At 38.9% G+C, this 19,616-nt stretch overlaps 1 protein-coding gene across 1 annotated transcript in view; it reads right to left on the reverse strand.

Moving 5' to 3' along the window:
* Window positions 1–14,172, reverse strand: part of LOC115432041 (transient receptor potential cation channel subfamily V member 1-like) — a 31,357-nt gene extending 17,185 nt beyond the window's left edge. The window contains exons 1-3 of the mRNA XM_030152812.1: window positions 13,962–14,172; window positions 10,895–11,055; window positions 9,729–9,881 (exon numbers count right to left, since the gene is read on the reverse strand). Of these exons, the coding sequence (XP_030008672.1) occupies window positions 9,729–9,881; window positions 10,895–11,055; window positions 13,962–14,095 (448 nt within the window). The 5' untranslated portion in view covers window positions 14,096–14,172. The remainder of the gene's footprint in view (window positions 1–9,728; window positions 9,882–10,894; window positions 11,056–13,961) is intronic.
* Between the last annotated feature and the right edge of the window lie 5,444 nt (window positions 14,173–19,616).

A 19,616-nucleotide genomic window follows, 5' to 3' on the forward strand; every position in this document is an offset into this window, starting at 1 on the left:
AACACAATTTACAGATCACAGTGGATCTACAAATTTAGGCATTACATTGTTAAAATTGAACTTATTTTTCTTAATATGCTTCAGGTTGTTATTTGTTCATGTTATTCACATTTTATTGTGAAAAGATAGTTTCTAAATGTCAATATTTTCATAATGTAATTTTCCTTTTTTTCACTTTGAACCAAAAAAAACTATTAAAATAAAAATTTGCAGTTGTCATTATTTATAGGTTACTCGGTCTGTATGAGGCCCCTGGACTAAAACAAGTTCAACACCTTTGACTGTTAATATCTTCTGTGTAAGTTTTGCACTGAAGGGCCAACTTGGACCCTTTGATGGGCCGGTTTTGGCCTGCGGGCCATATGTTTGACACCCTGACATATATCCAGATTGGATCTAAATACAGAGAATCACAAATGTGTGGTCATTACAACTTTACTAAACCAACAAACCTAATGTTGGACTAAGACTTTTATACAGTACTGATTATCTATGTTTCTAAATATGCTGTGTATTTGTTTTCTATGTGCAAAAATGCATTAGTGTCTGAGGCATGTTCTGTTCTGTTACAAACCACATGGCTCGTTGGTGAATCTCAGGGCAGGAAATTATAATTAGGATGCAATTTTTTTATATATTTAAAATAAGTTTACAGAGAAATCACACTACAGCCAGTGCATGAAGAAATGAATCACTGTTCTTAGCAAATATTAAGTGATTTTCTTGTCTTTTAGTTTGTATCCATGGCTGATCAGTTCAGAAGAAAACCTCAACAGGAAGAAGATGGCAGCAGCTCAGAGCAACGAGCAGGAAACGAACCAGGAAACATCTACTGTCACGTCTGCACTGAAACCAAAGTGAAGGCTGTGAAGTCCTGCCTGGTGTGTCTGACCTCCTACTGTGAGCGTCATCTGCACGATCATCTGACAGTTTCAGGCCTGAAAAGACACCAGCTGATCGACCCTGTGGAGAACCTGGAGGACAGGACGTGTAGGAACCATGACAAACCTCTGGAGCTGTTCTGTAAGACTGACCAAACATGTATCTGCATGCACTGCACCTATTCAGACCACAAAACTCATGATATTGTTCCTCTGGTGGAAGAACATAAAGGACAGAAGGAAGAGCTGAGGAAGACAGAGGCTAAACTCCACCAGATGATCCAGGACAGAGAAGTGAAGATCCATGAGATCAAAGACTCCAAGGACCTCAGTAAGAAAGCTGCAGAGAGAGAGAGAGCAGAAGGTATTGAGGTCTTCACTGCAGTGATTGAGTCTGTTCAGAAAAGTCTGAACCAGCTCTTCGAGGACATTGATGAAAAGCAGGAAACGACAGAGAAACGGGCTGAAGACCTCATCAAAGAGCTGGAACAGGAAGTCTCTGAGCTGAAGAAGAAAAGATCTGAGGTACAGCAGCTGTCATGCTCTGAAGATCACCTCCACTTTGTCCGTAAATACCCATCTGTAAACTGTGTTCCACCCATTAAGACCCAGGAAAAGGTCCGCGTCCATGCTCCGTCACACGATGGGTCTGTGGCGAGAGCTGTGTCCAAGCTGAAGGACAAACTCATGTACGAGATGGAGAAGCTGCTCGGACAGGCTGAGCTGAAGATGGTCCGACGTTATGCGGTGGACGTGACTCTGGATCCTGATACAGCATACCCCTACCTCATCCTGTCTGCTGATCAGAGACAGGTACACCATGGAGATGTGAAGAAGGACCTTCCAGAAAACCCTCAGAGATTTTCAATGACTCCTTGTATTTTAGGAAAGCAGAGTTTCTACTCAGGCAAGTTTTACTTCGAGGTTCAGGTGGAAGGAAAGACCGACTGGACTTTGGGAGTGGTCAGAGAATCCATTGACAGGAAGATCAAGATCACACTGAGTCCTCCGAAAGGATACTGGACCATCTGGTTGAGAAATGGAGATGAGTATGAAGCTTGTGCCGGGCCTCCTGTCGCTCTGTCTCTGAAGGCTGGTCCTCTGAAGGTGGGGGTGTTTGTGGATTATGAGGGGGGTCTGGTCTCCTTCTATGACGTAGATGCTCCAGCTCTTATCTACTCATTTACTGGCTGCGGCTTCACTGAGCAAATCTTTCCATACTTCAGTCCCTGTACTAATAAAGAAGGGAAAAACTCTGCTCCTCTGATCATCTCTCCTGTCGTCCACATCGACTGAAATGTTCTGTTCTTCATATGCAGAGAGGTCAAGTTATGAAGTCCAGTCACTCATGCTGGTGTACGAGGGGGGGCTGAAAAGTTCATAGCCTGACTAAGAAGGAGTTATTCCACAGCAATGAAACTTGCCATAGCCCTATCGGCCCGCGGGTGGGCCGATAGGGCTAAAAAATTATATTAATATTCATCTACTATAAAAATATAATAAATCAGGACAATGGATGTTTTTTTTCAACTTTTGCTCAAAGTTTAGACCCTAATGTTAATAAAAGTACATCAAAAGTGTATTTTAGTGCAAACTTTAATGTTCAAACATGATTTTTAATCTTTGTGGGGTGAAATATACGCTATTAAAAATCTCCAACACAAACAATTAATTTATGTATCATCAATCAATTATCATCAATCATTAATCTAAAAAATTAATATAATCAATCATTAATTATCATCATCAATCCAGCCGGCAAAAAAACAGGCGAGGATAAAAAAATTCTAATTTCTCTTTTAGTTTGTTACAGTTTACTCAGACATAGTAATAGATACAATATTTTAGACAATGGGAATAGATTCTGTGAGGTCTGTAAATGTCCATAGACACCAAGAACATCCATATGAACCTTTTTATTGTGAAGTAATTCTTCATTTACTTTGGGTATGTCTTTTTAGGTATGGTCAGGGAAATATGGAAAATATGGTCAGGGTTAAACAGGTTAAATTCAACTTCTCCTGATACTAACTGCATGGTTTCCTTCCAGATAAACCCACATTGGATAAATAATTTAGGACTTTGAAAAGCAGTACCAGAGACATTTGGTGAACCATCTGTGGCACCGTGGTCTTATCAAATGTCTGCAGAAAAAGGGGTTAACCCCCAAGGACATTCACGCTGACATGGTTGCTATAGGGGATGATGCTCCAGCTTTATCAGCTGTGCAAAACTGGGAAGCTGAATTCAAGAGGGCTAGGGAGAACGAGGGAGGGGTGAAAGCAAGAATTTTCATGAAATGTCTGTAGTACTATTTTTCAAAGTCTAAATTATTAACCCAGTGTGGGTTTATCTGGAAGGAAACCATGCAGTTAGTATCAGGAAAGGTTGAATTTAATGTATGTACAGTTTCATTGCTGTGGAATAACTCCTTCTTAGTCAAGCTATGAACTTTTCAGCCCCCCCTCATATGAATGCTTCTGAATATTTGGTGGTGGTCGGAGGGGCCGTTTGGTGTGAATCTGGCAGCCACGCTTCTATCAGCCTCCCCCAGGGCAGCTGTGGATACATATGTAGTTTACCACCACCAGGGTGTGAATGTAAGAGCGAATGACAAGTGGATCAATAATGTAAAGTGCTTTGAGTGCCTTGAAAAGCGCTATAGAAATCTAATCCATTTTATTTCTCTGGAAAGACTAAGGCTACATTCAGACTGCTCCAAATGTGGCCCAAATCCGATTTTTTGCAGCTATTTGACGTGTATCTGACCTGTTAAAGACAGTTTGAACTAAGGTTATTATCGTTAACGAAAACTAACGAAATGACGAAAACTAGAATTGTAAAAACATTTTCGTTAACTGAAATAAAAAAAAACTATAATTAAAAGAAAAAAAACATAACTAACTGAAACTGTATTGTGTGCTTACAAAACTAACTAAAATGTATAAAAATGATGGATAAAATTCCCTTAGTTTTCGTCTTTGTCAATGTCGGATTGATACGAAATCGATTTATTTCCCTCAAGCAATTGTAGCTGCTGGCACCATATGATATTTAACGGTCCGTCACTCGTCGTCACTTGTGGTTTCCAGTCATCTTCTGGTCTCCATTCTACCTGGAAACATGGAGACTAAAGTTGGGAGAAAGCAGCAGAGTCCTGTATGAGATTTATCTGAATTTGACAGCAAAGAAGAGAAAAGATATATATATTAAAAAAACAACAACTAAACTAAAACTAAGCATTTAGAAAACAACAAAAACTAATAAAAACTAGCAAACCTGCTCTAAAAACTAATTAAAACTAACTGAGTTAGAGAAAAAAAAGTCAAAACAAAATAAAACTAAACTATAATGAAAAATCCAAAACTATTAAAACCTTGGTTTGAACCGATTTTTTTCAAATCCGACCCAGGCCACTTTCATATGTGGTCCTAAATCTGGTACATATCGGATATTTTGCAATGTGACGTCAGTCTGAATGGCCAGGTCGCATTTATCCGACCTTTATGTCATTGAAATGCCAGTACAGTCCGTCTGCAACACGTTTGTGAACAGATATAGGGCGCCGGAGATGAGTGTCTTGTCATGAGTGTTCCCGAAAGGCGGTCACAGATATATTTAAACATTCTTCTTATCATTCGAAAATTATGAATGAAGTCTGTGTCAGTGAAGCCTCTAACATCACTGTTCCACCACTCCTGACTCTGACTCCACATCCAAATCCTCCGTTGTACAGATGTAACAGCCATTGCACCATAAAAGACCATAACAAAAAACCTGGCTCTCCTCTTTTTTTAATCTTCGACGTAAAATTATTTGACTGTAATGGTGCTGATTTCAGTTATAGAGAAATTTTATCAGTGTCACACACGCCGATACCAGATGCCTCCATATTTACTTCTGTGAACACAGTGCATACTGCGTGGCGATGTATTACATCAGGACCTCTATTGTGTATGCGGGTCACTTCAGGGTCACATTCAGTTCATACTGAGAACTGATAGAAGTCGCATTTAATGTGTAATATGAACGAGCACACAAAAAATCAGATTTCACAAAAAAATCCGAATTGTGCATTAAGACCTGCTGTCTGAATGTAGCCTTAGATTTTATATTATCAATCAGAAGGACATCTTTACTGCAAAGTTTGAAGTATCTGGGAACTAAGACTGCAACTACCTGAAATAGACTTAATAAGGACTTTTGAGATCATTGCTGTGGACGTACACTACCAGTCAAAAGTCTGGACTCGCCTTCTCATTTAAATGGCATTAGATGGACCACAGATGGCCAACAAGTGCTCTGCATCACTGGGAACTCCTTCAAGACTTTTGGAAAACATTTCAGGTGACAACCTCATGAAGCTCATCGAGAGAATACCAAGAATGTGGAAAGCAGTAATAAAAGCAAAATGTGTCTATTTTGAAGAATCTAAAATATAAAACATGCTTTGAGTTATGTCACACTTTTTTTAACGACATAGTTCCATATGTGTTTATTCATAGTTTTGATGCCTTAAGTGAGAATCTACAATGTAAATAGTCATGAAAATAAAGAAAAACCAAGTGAGTCCAACCTTTTGACTGGTAGTGTATATTTTGGATTTGCTATACATTTCATACAACCTGTATGTACTGTGTTGGACTGTATAATTTTAAAAATGTTCAATAAAAATAATGTTTAAAAAAAAGAAATCTAATCCATTATTATTATTATTATTATTATTATTATTATTATTATTATTATTATTATTATTATTACAAATACTTTGTCCATACTGAAAATATGTCCAAACTTCGAGCCGATTACCTAAAATGTTCAGTTGCTGGTGGTATTAATGAACACAAGTGGCTGAACGGGACAGAGCAGCGCTATCAACAACCTGGAGGGGGCAGGGCCTTAAGTGGCTCATTTGCATTTAAAGGGCCAGCGCTCCAAACCACCTTTACTTTACACCTCATGACTCAGAAATAGGGTTGAAGATGGACCTGTAGAGTTGAATTAATGAAGAATTCAGACTCAAGCAGAGCATTTACAGTTTATGTAGACCACAGGAAATATTAAAAATGCATAATGAGATTTTTAAAAAGAAATTTATCACTCCTTTAATGCTTCTTGTTCATCTGGTTTTGACTTGGTCTCAGTAAACCCAGGTCTTGCTGAGTCTTGCTTTTTCTTGGTTTGTAGTCTGTAGAAGTGGAAAACCCCTAATGAATATGTTTATGTTTATGCATTTGGCAGACGCTTTTTTCCAAAGCGACTTACAGGGGAAAACCAATCAAATCACTCAATCAATCAAATTTTATTTATATAGCGCCAGATCACAACAAAAAAGTTATCTCATGACACTTTATATATAGAGTTGGTCAAAACCAGACTAAGCCAATTTACAGAAACCCAACAGAACCCTCCAGGAAAAAAACACTTGTGACTGGTGACAGTGGTGAGGAAAAACTTCCCTTTAACAGCAGAAACCTGGAGCAGACCCAGACTCCTGGAGGATGGACGTCTGCCTTGACCAGTTGGGGTTAAAAAGAGAAAGTAAAGAGAGAGAAAAAGAGAGAGTGATAGAGATAGAGACTGGGGGAAAGGGGGAGAAGGGGGGAGTAGGGGGAGACACATTGTTGAGGATAAGTGAGTGATGATGATGAAGGCAGGAGAGAGGCAGGACTGCCGCAGCAGGTCCAGAGATAATCCTGGGAAAATCTGTGATAATCCCCGGAAAAACCTTATTAAAATATTTAAAATTGAATGTCTGACAGTGCTAGGACAGGAGGTGCTCTCGGAAGAGCTGGGTCTCCAGGAGCTTCTTGAAGATAGGCAGGGACGCCTCTGTTCTCGTAGTGCTCGGTAGAACGTTCCACCAATGTGGAATGACCCATGAAAAGGGCCTGGATTGTCTTGTACAAGGTCTGGGGAACACCAGACAACGTTCCCCAGATGAGCGGAGTGGTCGTGGGGAAACATAAGCTTTTATCAGGGCACCTAAGAAGGTAGGAGCAGACCCACTGAGAATTTTGTAGGCTAGGATTAAGGATTTGAATTTGATGCGGGCAGCTATGGGTAGCCAGTGCAACTCAATGAGTAAGGAGGTGACATGTGCCCTTTTAGGCTGATTGAAGACCAGACGCGCTGCTGCATTCTGGACCATCTGTAGTGGTTTGACAACACAAGCTGGGAGGCCTGTTAGAAGAGCATTGCAGTAGTCAAGATGGGAGATAACCATAGTCTGCACCAGGAGCTGGGTGGCCTGTTGGGTTAGGTATGGCCTGATCTTTCTTAGGTTGAACAGAGTGAAACAACATGATCAGGTGACAGAGGCAACGTGATCTGTGAAGGTCAACTGATTATCAATCATGACTCCCAAGTTTCGTGCTACATTGGTAGGAGCCAGAGATAAGGAGTCAATACTGATGGAGATGTCATGCTGTATGGTTGGCTTAGCTGGGAAGACCAGCAGTTCAGTTTTGGACAGGTTCAGCTGAAGGTGATGGGCTTTCATCCATGCAGATATGTCAGAGAGACAATCTGAGATTCACGCTGAGACTGTAGAGTCATCAGGTGGGAATGACAGATAGAGCTGGGTATCATCAGCATAGCAATGATATGAGAAGCCGTGTGAGTGGATGATCTGACCGAGTGAGGTGGTGTATATGGCAAAAAGGAGGCACAGCACAGAGCCTTGGGGGACCCCCGTGGTGAGGCGGTGAACTGCAGATGTGTGCCCTTACCAGGACACTTTGAAGGACCGACCAGTAAGGTAAGATTGAAACCAGGAGTGTGCATGGCCTGTGATGCCCATGTTCCAGAGTATACAGGATATCATGATTGACAGTGTCAAATGCTGCTGATAAGTCCAGTAGAATGAGTACTGAAGACTTGGCTGCTGCTCTAGCCTCTTTCAGGGCTTCTGTCACAGACAACAGAGCTGTTTCAGTGGAGTGGCCGATTTTGAAGCCAGATTGGTTGATGTCAAGGAGGTTATTTTGGGAGAGGAATTCTGTGACCTGTTTGAAAACAGCCCTTTCGATGATCTTAGAAAGATATGGGAGGAGTGAGACTGGTCGATAATTCTCCACTTGAGTGGGGATGAAGGAAGGTTTTTTGAGTAGTGGTGTTACCTGTGCTTGTTTAAATACTGTAGGAAATGTTCCTGATGTCAGTGAAGCATTAATCACATGTGTGATTGGTGCTGTGATAGTAGGGGCAACAGACTGTAAGAGGTTGAACGGAATAGGGTCCAGCAGGCATGTCGTAGGACGGCTAGAGGAAAGGAGTTTAGACACCTCGTTCTCTGTGAGGGGAGTAAATGAGGGGAATGACGCAGTTGGGCTTTTATCAGTTGAGTTAGTAGTAGCCATAGTCAGGGGAGAGGAAGCAGTGTGTGATGATGATGATGTTGAAGAAGGAGGCGTGCAGTCTATGGGTGGATCGGTGAACTGACTGCTGATAGTAGACACTTTATTTGTGAAAAATGAAGCAAAACTGTCTGCTGTCAGGTTGGTAGTGGGTGGTGGAGGCGGAGGGTTGAGTAGTGTTTTAAAGGTTGAGAATAGTTTCTTGGTGTCGGTGGCAGAATGAATTTTGTTATTATAGTAAGCCTTCTTCGCAGCAGTGACACTGGATGAGAAGGATACTAATAGTGACAAGAATGTGATCAGGTCGGGAGGGCTTTTTGTTTTGTGCCATTTTCTCTCTGTGGCTCTGAGGTTGGTACGCAGTGACCGGAGGATGTCATTGATCCATGGGTGGGACTGGGAGGATCGAGCGGGTCTGGTGGATAGAGGACACAGACTATCCAGACAGGAGCTAAGTGAAGAGCACAGACTCAGTGGCATCCTTCACCTCTAAGGAGGAAAAAGTGTTGGATGGAGGGAGAGCGGAGGCTACAACGGTGGAGAAGTGAGTGGGGGACAGGTTGCGGAGGTTGCGGCGGAAAGAGACCATGGGAGTGGGAGCAGAGTGTTTTTCAGGGAGAGACACACTGAACTGAATGAAATAGTGGTCAGACAGGTGTAAAGGTGTGACTGTGAGGGCATCTGTGATGCAGTTTCGGGTGAAAATGAGATCGAGCTCTTTACCAGCTTTGTGGGTTGGAGGATTGCAAACCCACTGTAGCTCAAAAGAGAGTATTAGTGACATGAAATCTGAGAAGCTGGGATTGTCTAAGTGGATGTTCTCGTCACCGAGGACTAGCATGGGGCAGTCATGCTCTGGGATGGAGGAGAGCAGTGTCAAGCTCATCAGGAAAGTCACCCAGTTGCCCTGGTAGACGATAAATGACAATTATGTAAAGTTTGACTGGTGCTGTCACTAGGATGGCATGGTATTCAAAGGAGTTGTATTTGACTGAAGGTAGCAGTTGATTGTATTTCCATTTGTTGGAAATTAACAGACCCACACCACCTCCTCGTCCAGATGGACGAGAGGTGTGGGAGAATGTGTGGTTAGTAGAAAGTGCGGCTGGGGTTGCATTGTTTTCAGGCGTAATCCAGGTTTCAATACAGGAATATAAGATATAGGAATATATATAGGAAGATCATGTATTCGCCTTTCAGTAATGAGACAAATACTGAATATGCTCCGTCTTTCGGTAATGAGACAAATACTGAATATGCTCCGTAAGATTCCCTTTTTAGTACAAAAAATAAAGTAATCCCTTAAGAAAAACTTTCTGAATCATCTTGATCATGTGAATAAATATCCGATTAAACACACACTTATCTCATGATGACCTCAGTAACTGCATCAAGCCCAACATCACAAACATTCACAGGAGTTTCTCTCATATTTAGCGTTTTTTCATCTTTTCCTAAAAACTTCCACCTCAAACACGGTTCCTCCCACCTTTGTAACACCAGTCTTTGTAGGATGCGTTGACCAGATTCTCTAAGTCTCCAGTTTTCTCTGCTATGTCCAGGAAAACTTCGATGGTGTCGTTTTTGTCGTCTTTCAGGTTCAGCAGAGCTTTTAGGAGAGCAGTTTTCCCATTGGACTCATCTGAAAATTACACAGGTTTAAGTTAAAGATGTAAAGAAATGTAAACACAGTAAAGATGTCATGAAGACAGGTTTAAGTCAGATTTTTTTCCCCATCATACATGACGATATTACAGAGAAAAAAATGTTATATTATCAGTCTTGAATGAATGAATGAAATGTTTGTTTTGGTTTGTACATTAATCTCTGCCTTATTTTTTGCCTGTACTTTTCCGCTGATCCACTGCTTACATTAAATTAAATGTGTACAGCATTGAACATTCTCATTCTAACAAAAAAACAACAACATACCATCTCAACTTAATATTCCTGAATGATTTATGCTTAAGGCATGTTTTAACCTTGTCAAAGAAGTGAACAACTTAACTCCTAAAGACCCAGTGTGACTTTTGTGGCACTTCACAAATTATTTTTTCTCTATATTTGCCCTTTCTTATTTGATTTATCACCATTTATTGTAATATTATCCTCTTTATTCTGCATTTCTTCAGTAAAAATCAGGCATTTTCCTATATTTAATTTACTGATCATGTGGGTGTTCAGAAAATCTCAGAATAAATTCAAAGATTAATATATCAGAAACAATGAAAACTGAAGAAAAAGTGACTTTTCAGTAACGATATCAATAACTGAACATAAACTGTCTTCATCCTCTGTCATTGAGCCAACTCCATGAGTTTTACTGGTGAATCAATGCTGTAAAAGATGACAGTGTTTCCATGGTAACTATGGCGCCTATGAACATCCACATGGGTCATATCTGATGACCATGAAAAGATGAATAACTGTATTTTACACCAATTATTTACATGTATTGATAGAATTAGTGGATCAACAGGTGTTAAACAGTTTTTATCAGTAGATGCTTTATGTCAGCAGTGGATGTTTGGGTCTTTATGGGTTAAACAGACATATTCTCCTATTTCTTGACTCTGATCCAAGGACACATGGCTGTTCTGTATAAACACATGTCATTCGCAGATGGCTTATAACACAATGATTCTTCGTACTTGCCTATGAACTCAGGGCTTGTGAGCTGCTTTTTGTTTGCTTTCAGGTACTCGAGTAGTCCTGTGAGTTGAGAGGAATCCCTGTCGGATGCAGCTTCGAAGAGTCTCTCCCTGGTGAAGTCTTCACCACAGACTTGACTGTCGTCATCTGAGTGTGTATCATCACTGAAAAATAGAACAGAATAAGCTTTATTGTCAATGTGAAATAGAGACTGATCTCATGAAATTGCATTATATGTCATGCCAATTCTTGCAATATTTGGTGTGCTATACGGACGCACTTTCATCCTTCCACATGTTATTCAACACCATTTGATTTTGTGTCAATTTACACCAAGATCTCCGGTTTACATATCCATAATCCCTAACCCTAACCCTCAGTGTGTGGTATCTGACACGGTGTGAACATGCATGTGGAAAGCCTATAATGCGAACAGATAACACGCCAGTTAAAAGTGACGTGTGTATTTATGCAATTTCATGATGTCACATGCAAAATAACATTGCACAGTGCAATGAAATTAGTTTTTTATGTTCTGTAAGGTGCTCAGAGTAAAAATATACACATTTATAAAAACAGTCAAGAATAAAAAAAAATATAAATATGAAGCCTTTGGAATGGGGAAAAATAATATTTTCCGCTTTTTTTCAGATAACAGACTTTGTTAAATAAAAGAAACATTGCTAGTGAAGCACAGTGAGGTTTCTGACATTGAAAAATTGTTCTAGGAAGGCGTCAGTATGTGCTATAAAACACTGAAAGGTCATTGTAAGCTTGATTTTCCTATTTTGGCTCAGACCTGGGGAAGGGAACTACAGGGTGTTTCAAAAAAAAGTATACACTCAGAAAAATGCCTAAAAAATGAAAGTGCCATAAGTTTCAGAAAATATCTATACGGTTATTGATAGACCAAGGTCTCATGCTTTCATTACCACAATGGCAGGTATCAGCCATACCACATGAGTGAGCATGGTCCTTGCACTTAATTGGGACAGAAAATGGCTTGTGCACAGATATGAGAGGGTTCAAACAAGATCAGACACCACAATTGGAAAGCTTAGGCAGGTGCTTTAATGCTGTGTAATTTACAAGAAAATTCAGTTAACCCTTTGTCTTCCAGAAGCCTCCAAACTTTGCACCCAGGTTGAGCCATCCAGGCATGACTATGTAAATTTCTCTGAAGCTACGAAGCACTGTTTACATTTGTCAGACCACAGTCCATTTTAGGCACTGAACCATCCCGTTGAGTGGCCCCCAAGATCCCCCGATCTTACCCCACTTGACTTTTTCTTGTGGGGCCATCTGAAGTCAAAGGTCTACGTCACTCCGCCAAGAAACCTGGATGACCTGCAGGATCGTATTGAAGCTGAAGTAGCTCTTTTGAGGCAGGATGGTGGAATGATAAGGCATGCGGTTTATGACATGTTAAGGAGGGCAGAGCTGTGCCTGCGTGGTGGCCACGTAGAAGACTGAACTGTGTGTGCCTGCGTTCTTTGGCATGGACTACGATCAGAACCAGAAGTGCAAGGACTTGCTGTTTGAGTGAAGGAAGGCACAGCCTGGGTGCAAAGTTTGGAGGCTTCTGGAAGACAAAGGGTTAACTGAATTTTCTTGTAAATTACACAGCATTAAAGCACCTGCCTAAGCTTTCCAATTGTGGTGTATGATCTTGTTTTAACCCTCTCATATCTGTGCGCAAGCCATTTTCTATCCCAATTCAGTACAAGGACCATGCTCACTCATGTGGTATGGCTGATACCTGCCATTGTGGTAATGAAAGCATGAGACCTTGGTCTATCAATAACCGTATAGATATTTTCTGAAACTTATGGAACTTTCATTTTTTAGGCATTTTTCTGAGTGTATACTTTTTTTTGAAACACCCTGTATTGATATCACAGAAGAGATGTGGAGAAAAATTTATAATGCAGCTGAAAAAAATTACTATTTGCAATTGTTCTTGGGCTTCATAACTTAAATTGCTACATAGAGCCCACTTGGCCCCGGACCGGGTATGCAAATTTAACTCATAATGACCCGAACAGCAACTGGTGCCCAAAACCATCTACTGATCTAAACTGTTTAATACCTGTTGATCCACTAATCCTGTCAATCCATGTAAATAATTGGTGTAAAATACAGTTTGTCATCTTTTCATGATTATCAGATATGACCCATTTGGACGTTCAGAGGCTCCATAGTTACCATGGAAACACCATCATCTTTTACAACATTGATTCACCAGTAAAATCCATGGAGTTGGATCAATGACAGTGGATGGAAATGCTTGGTTTATGTTCAATTAATGATATATTTTGCTGAAAAAGTCACTTTTTCTTGAGTTTTCTCTGTTTTTGATATAATAACCCTCAACTTTAATCTAAGCTTTTATGAACATCCACATGATCAGTAAATTAAATACAGGAAAATACCAGATTTATACTGATAAAATGTAAAATGCAGAGAATAATATTATAAGAAATAGTGACAAATCACTAAAGGAAGGTTAAATCGAGAGAATTTCATTTGGGAATCGAAACAAAAGTAGCTCTGGGTCTTATTATATAGATATGAATGTGATGGGTATCTGTCTCTATGCTGACCATGATGCTGTAAGCCTCTGTTTTGTTTTTTTGGCTGTGGTGCTGATCAGTTTTGTTTTATTTTGAAATATGAAAATATAATAAATACATTCTTTTTAAAAAATAGTCAAGTAAAAAGACACACACAAAGCGAGTCCAGTATCAATAAAATGTGTAGGATGTACAGGTGACAGTAACGACTATAATGGCAAGTGTTTTTAAGTAAAGTGAATGATGTAATGTCCTGAGTATGGGTTCTGTTTCTGTTATTTACATAGCAGCAGAATGCATTTACATTGTAAAGTGTCCATGTTTATTTGGTTTGGTTTACAGCACCCATGACATGTTGTGTGGCTGGAGATGGCTCTATAACAGCTGCTAATATGGGAATATATTAACAGTAAAATCCACTTTCAATGGTCACAGATAAAGGAGACAATAAAGGAAGGAGTCTGAGAATGATTTACTAGTAGAACCAGTTGCCGTACCTGGAAACAGAAATGTTGGTGTCCATGGGTGCAGAGGTGATCTCAGTGCTGTCTCTTCTCAGGAGCCACTCCAGACCATTCCCCTCATCCTCCGGGTCCGTGGTCGCCTCCTCTTTGTCCTTGTCATTTTCCATTTTTAAAATCAAACTTTTATCGCCGATGATAAAAAGTTGTGGCTGTTATAGAGGCTCTGTTCAGCGTAGACACAAGAAACAGGTGTGAAACTATAGCTCAGGGTGTGGTGAAGTGACAGCTGGTTACCTTGGTTAAGCTCCGCCCCCTTACAGTGCGGCATTCCTGGTTTTGTTCTCATCTCTTTGCACTTTGCACTTATTCTACTTCCATCAAATACAGAAGATCTTCATGTTACAGTTCATTTGACTGAAGAATAGAAAAGTATTCTGCTTGTTAAAATCTAAGTTTGCATTGATTATTACTTACAAGTGTCATAAAGTTTATTTTTTCTGTATTACTGACTGTTGTGGGAGTGTGGGGAGGTGTTTACTGTACAAAGATAGAGGTGTGGCTAATACAGTTCCCCTAAAATATGTCATCCAGTAGACTTTTCACAGTCACAAGGAACATTGTCTGGTCTGTCTGGTTCCTCTAAAATACATTAAACACTTTAGGTGTGTGTGCTTCTATGAAACTGGTCTCTAAAAACAGGACATGGGGCTAAAAATTCAAACCAGATGTAGACTAATGTTATGAAGCAAGTTTGGAAGCACTTTGGGTCAATTCTAAAAATAAATACTTAATGAGATAAAAGAGACACCATTTTTCAGATGAGACACTTTTTTTAATTATTTTTTTTACATTCTGTTAATACAAAAATCTGCATGTAACACGGTCAAAAGAACACAAAAATTACTCGATAATGTTTTTTTTTTTTTTTTAAATATCTCTTTATTCCCTCACAGATACAGATTTTGGGAATTGAAGTAATTATGCAAGGCAGAGTGTTTCACAAAAATGACGGCTGTTGCAAAATCATTCGCCATTTTTGTGTTTAAATGTGCAGGTTCTGCATATAACGCCAGTGGACACGATGGGTTACACGTGAAACCTGGAATGACACTGAGATTCATGAAAAACCCACATGTCTGGATTAGAAAAACCATGAGGATCATCAAATTAACACAGTGTCTTTATTTACAGCAGTATATAAAACCATTTCCACGTCTCTCTCTATCTCTATCACTCTCTCTTTTCTCCTCCTTTACTCTCTCTCTTTAACCCCAACTGGTTAAGGCAGACGGCCATCCTTCAGGAGTCTGGGTCTGCTCCAGGTTTCTGCTGTTAAAGGGAAGTTTTTCTTCGCCACTGTCTCCAGTCATAAGTGTTTGCTCCTGGAGGATTCTGTTGGGTTTCTGTAAATTGGCTTAAAATTTGATTTGATTTGATCTCTTGCTCCTTTACGTGAAGCACTTTGTAACATGTTGTTTTAAAAAGTGCTATATAAATAAAGCTTTACTTACATACTTACATTTTCAGCCATGTTTTCGAGCTCTAACGCTCTGACACCCAGGTAGCTTTTCATGTCCTAATTTTGGTCCTATTTTTGGCCCCAATATTTTATTAAAATTTCAGTAATTATGGGATGGCTCAGAGCAGGAGTATAATTTTTTTCCCATTTATCTGAGGTCATCATTAGGTACATCCTAGGGGGAAATAAGTCTACATTTGTCTTTTATTATTGGGCCTAAAAGCTGGCAAAGTGTCAGATACCAAAATGAACCCAGTTTGATAGAAGCATTTAATGTTATATAATTATTTTGACCCTCATCTTTCATGTTGGTCACCTTGTCCACACAGTTTGACAGCTGCCTTTACTGAGAATGGAATAAATATATCTGTAAAAATTTTAAAATGTTTGTTTCTTTTATTTATAAAATTTTCTTTACAGTCCAGAATGACCTTTCCTAAACAAGTTACAAACATTGATAATATTTCTACGGGTGGTTTCCAGTGTAAAACAGGTGTATTTATACATAAAACTTTCATATATCACAGTCATACATGTTTTCTCAGGGGTATCAAATACCTATACGGTGTCACTGAACAGCTGAGAAACCTGTTTTCTGTCGCTTATGGACTGGATTAGCAGCTCAGAAATTACTACAGAGTTTTCCCCCTGTGGGACTACTTTACCTAAACTGGGGGTCAGGACCGACGAGTAAGGACCTCAGCTCCAAAAGGAGGTCAATGTGGAAGATTCTTAAAGTGTAATACCACTGACAGCCACTAGATGCTGCTCCAAAAAGCCCTGGTTTCCATAAACTTACACTGAACCTCTTTCTATAAACACAGAACCACTATTTTTTTTTTTTTTATTTTCCAAGCCTCATTCTGGTCTCTGGTCATCTGTTTTATTTGGATCCTTCATTGTGTGTAATTTAATTATTCCTTTGTTAATCAGATTTAAAATCAAATAAAAGCTTTTACGTCTGTTGAGATTGTATTTATTTACTACTACAGATTTTTTCCTGGCAGACAGCTGCATTGTCTACCAAATGACAGTAAATAACAGTGAAGTGCTTGGTAATGCTTACAGTTTTACCAACCAGGGGGCCAGCACGTAATATTAGCATTAGCTTTAGCATGTTCCTATAGCTCCGCCCATTTTGTCCAAATGTGGTCATTTCTGGCACTAAAAAGTCAAGTCATAGTGACAACCAAATCACAAAATACTGACTTCAATACAGGATTTAAAAAAAAACCTTTGTCCACTATGTATACAGTCTATAGTCACAACCCAAAGTGGATTATGGAACTGTCTTTAACTGCATCAGTATTGAACAAAACCATGTGAAATGCAGAGGAAAGGCCTCAAAACTAAAACTGTAACAGAACAAAAACAATATAAAAGAACAAGATAAAAACAGTAAAAAAAAAAAAATAGTATTCAATGTGTAGACGATAAATAACACAAAAATGACCTAATAAGAAGGAATAAGTAAATGCACAAATAAGAAAATGTGAAAAATATGACAAAATGAAAACAGTATTTATTAATGTGTACTGTTTCCTGAGCTGAAGCAAAAACCAGATGAATAAAAACACAAATGAGTGTCTGTGAAAGATGAGGAAACCAATTTCATCCTAAGATTGAGTTAGAGTGAAAACCAGAAAATAAAAAAAACTGTCCCTCAGTGCTGTATTTCCTGCTTCCAGTTGAATTTAGTGATGCCACATTCTGAACATATGGGGGAGCTCTTCATCACCAGAGGAAACAGACACTGAACAGACGTAAAACAATCAAAACAGGCTTTAACAGTTTCCAAACAATGGCTGCAAGATTATGGTCATACAGTATTGATTTTTACAGGGGCTTCATTTGTCAAAAAAAAAAAAGACCAAATTGTCACATCCTACAGCTTGGCCAATACAAGTGTTAATATATTTACAAGTAAGTAAGACAAGTTTATTTATAAAGCACTTTTCACTGATAAAAATCACAAAGTGCTGTACACAAAATGGATGCAATAAAACAACATAAAAATAATTTCATAAAGTAAATAAAAAGGATAAATCCATCAACCAAAAGCTTTCCTAAATAAAAACGTCTTGAGCTACTAGTAAATAAACTAAAATTATCCTTGTGGTCACAAAACAAGGAAGAAAACAACATGACAGTGAGTTGTTGTAAACCTGTGGAGAATGTTACAGTCTAAAGTGAGAATGAAACATCATTAATCATTACATTTGAAAAGTGCTGTCGGTAAACTGCAGATCAGTTTCATATGAACAAAAAGTAATAATGCTTGGTACTGAAATTAAAGTGGATCAGTTTAGATGGTAATATGTGAGAATAACAACGTCCACAGTAGACAGAATAAACCCTGTTTCTACCAACTTCCACATTTTAACAGCCAATGTAAATGAGGTTGTATTCCGTTGGCTGCAATCTATAACTTCACCACTAGATATCACTAAATATCACACATTGGGAGACAGAGAAAAGCATTTCCAGGAGGAGGGGGTGGGGCATGAAGTGGCTCATTTGCATTTAAAGGACCAGCGCTCCAAACCACCTTTCTGGTGTCATTACTCAGAAATAAAGTTGAAGATGGACCTGTGGAGTTGAATTAATGAAGAATTCAGACCCAAACAGAGCATTTACAGTTTATGGAGACCACAGGGAAATATTTGAAAATGCATAATTCCATTAAAAAAAAAAAAAAAAGCAAACTATCACTCCTTCAAGGGGTTCATCTTTAACCCACTTCTTACCATTCTACCAAGTGTCTTGAAAATCAGAAAGGTAAATTTTTATGTAATCTTGTAGAAAGGCAGACTCAGATTGGACTCAGCACATAACCATTAAATGTACAGTAGGTAACAATAATATTTATACATATTATTCTATAATTTCTGATCCAGATATGTCTTTTTAGTTAGTGTTCTTGGTGCATTTTTTGTTTCAGAGCAGCTTTAATCTAATTACTTTACACTAGTTCAGTCAGCTGTTTCTTCAATTAAATCCTCACATATGTTTTTCGCCGCTGGCCTAAAATCTATAATGATTTGTCAGCATTAACCCTTTCATGCATGAATTATGAGAACCTTAATCAAGATTTTTTTTTTCCTGAGTGTTTTTATTCCCCTTTAGGCATGAAAAAAGAACAATGTGATTGATTTTTTTTTTTTTTTTTTTTTTTTTTTTTAAATCAACCTGTTTTTCATGGAGTTACAAAAATGTCCACTTAGCTACACCATGAATTTTATTCTTGAAGCAAAGAAACATGTATTTAAACCCCAAAATCATAAAGTGATATGAAAACAGTGAAATAAAACCATGCTTAATGCAGCTAATCTGATGTTTTCTCACATTTTAACATATTCTAATACTAGTTATTACTCACGTCATGGAGATAATATGCAAAAAATAAATATTAACAATTGATTTCCACTCAAGAACCAATCAAGAACAGCAAAGTTACAATAATGGTATGAATTGCAGTTTATGAGATGATGCATAAGTGTCCACTGTGTTGGTTGATATGGAACTAAAACAACAAAACCCATGAATATACAAGAGTAAAGCTGTAGAGTAACTGTCCACTGTAGTGAACACTATGCATGAAAGAGTTAAAACAGGAATTCAGCGTCTCGACTTGGCTTCATACAAAGGTTGATCTTCTGTTACGGGTTAGATTTTTGCCAGTGAAAGTCGGTCAGATAGGTAGGGGATTCAGTCAGATGCTACTCTACTGCTCCTCTTCACAGAAGCAACACGGCAGCTCCTATAACTGAGATATTTGAGCTCCATTCAGGTTCATCTAGCTTTATGTTTCTTTTGGTTTCGACCTGAAATCTCAAATTATAGTGTTTTTTCCCCTGATTTCTTTCTACTGCAGCTTTCAATCCAGGCTTAGGTGTCTAAAAAATGCAGCAACCTTTGACATACAAGTTTTATTTCTTCTTGCAAATGATTTCCCTTGGGGCTAAATACTAATCCTCACCCCTTTAAGTCATGTATGTCACTCCCAGTCAAAAGGTGTCAGCCTTGCCATCCTCAGCAGCAAGTTTCCAAAGGGAGATTAAGAAGTTTAAGTGACTTAGAACAGTTCTATAAGTTCCCAGGGCTGGTGTGGTTGTGACACCTGTTGCCTATATATGCTTTCCAACCTGAAGAGGCTGTTTACTCCTGGT

Source organism: Sphaeramia orbicularis, chromosome 13 (genome assembly GCF_902148855.1).
Source record: "Sphaeramia orbicularis chromosome 13, fSphaOr1.1, whole genome shotgun sequence".
Lineage (NCBI taxonomy): Eukaryota > Metazoa > Chordata > Actinopteri > Kurtiformes > Apogonidae > Sphaeramia > Sphaeramia orbicularis.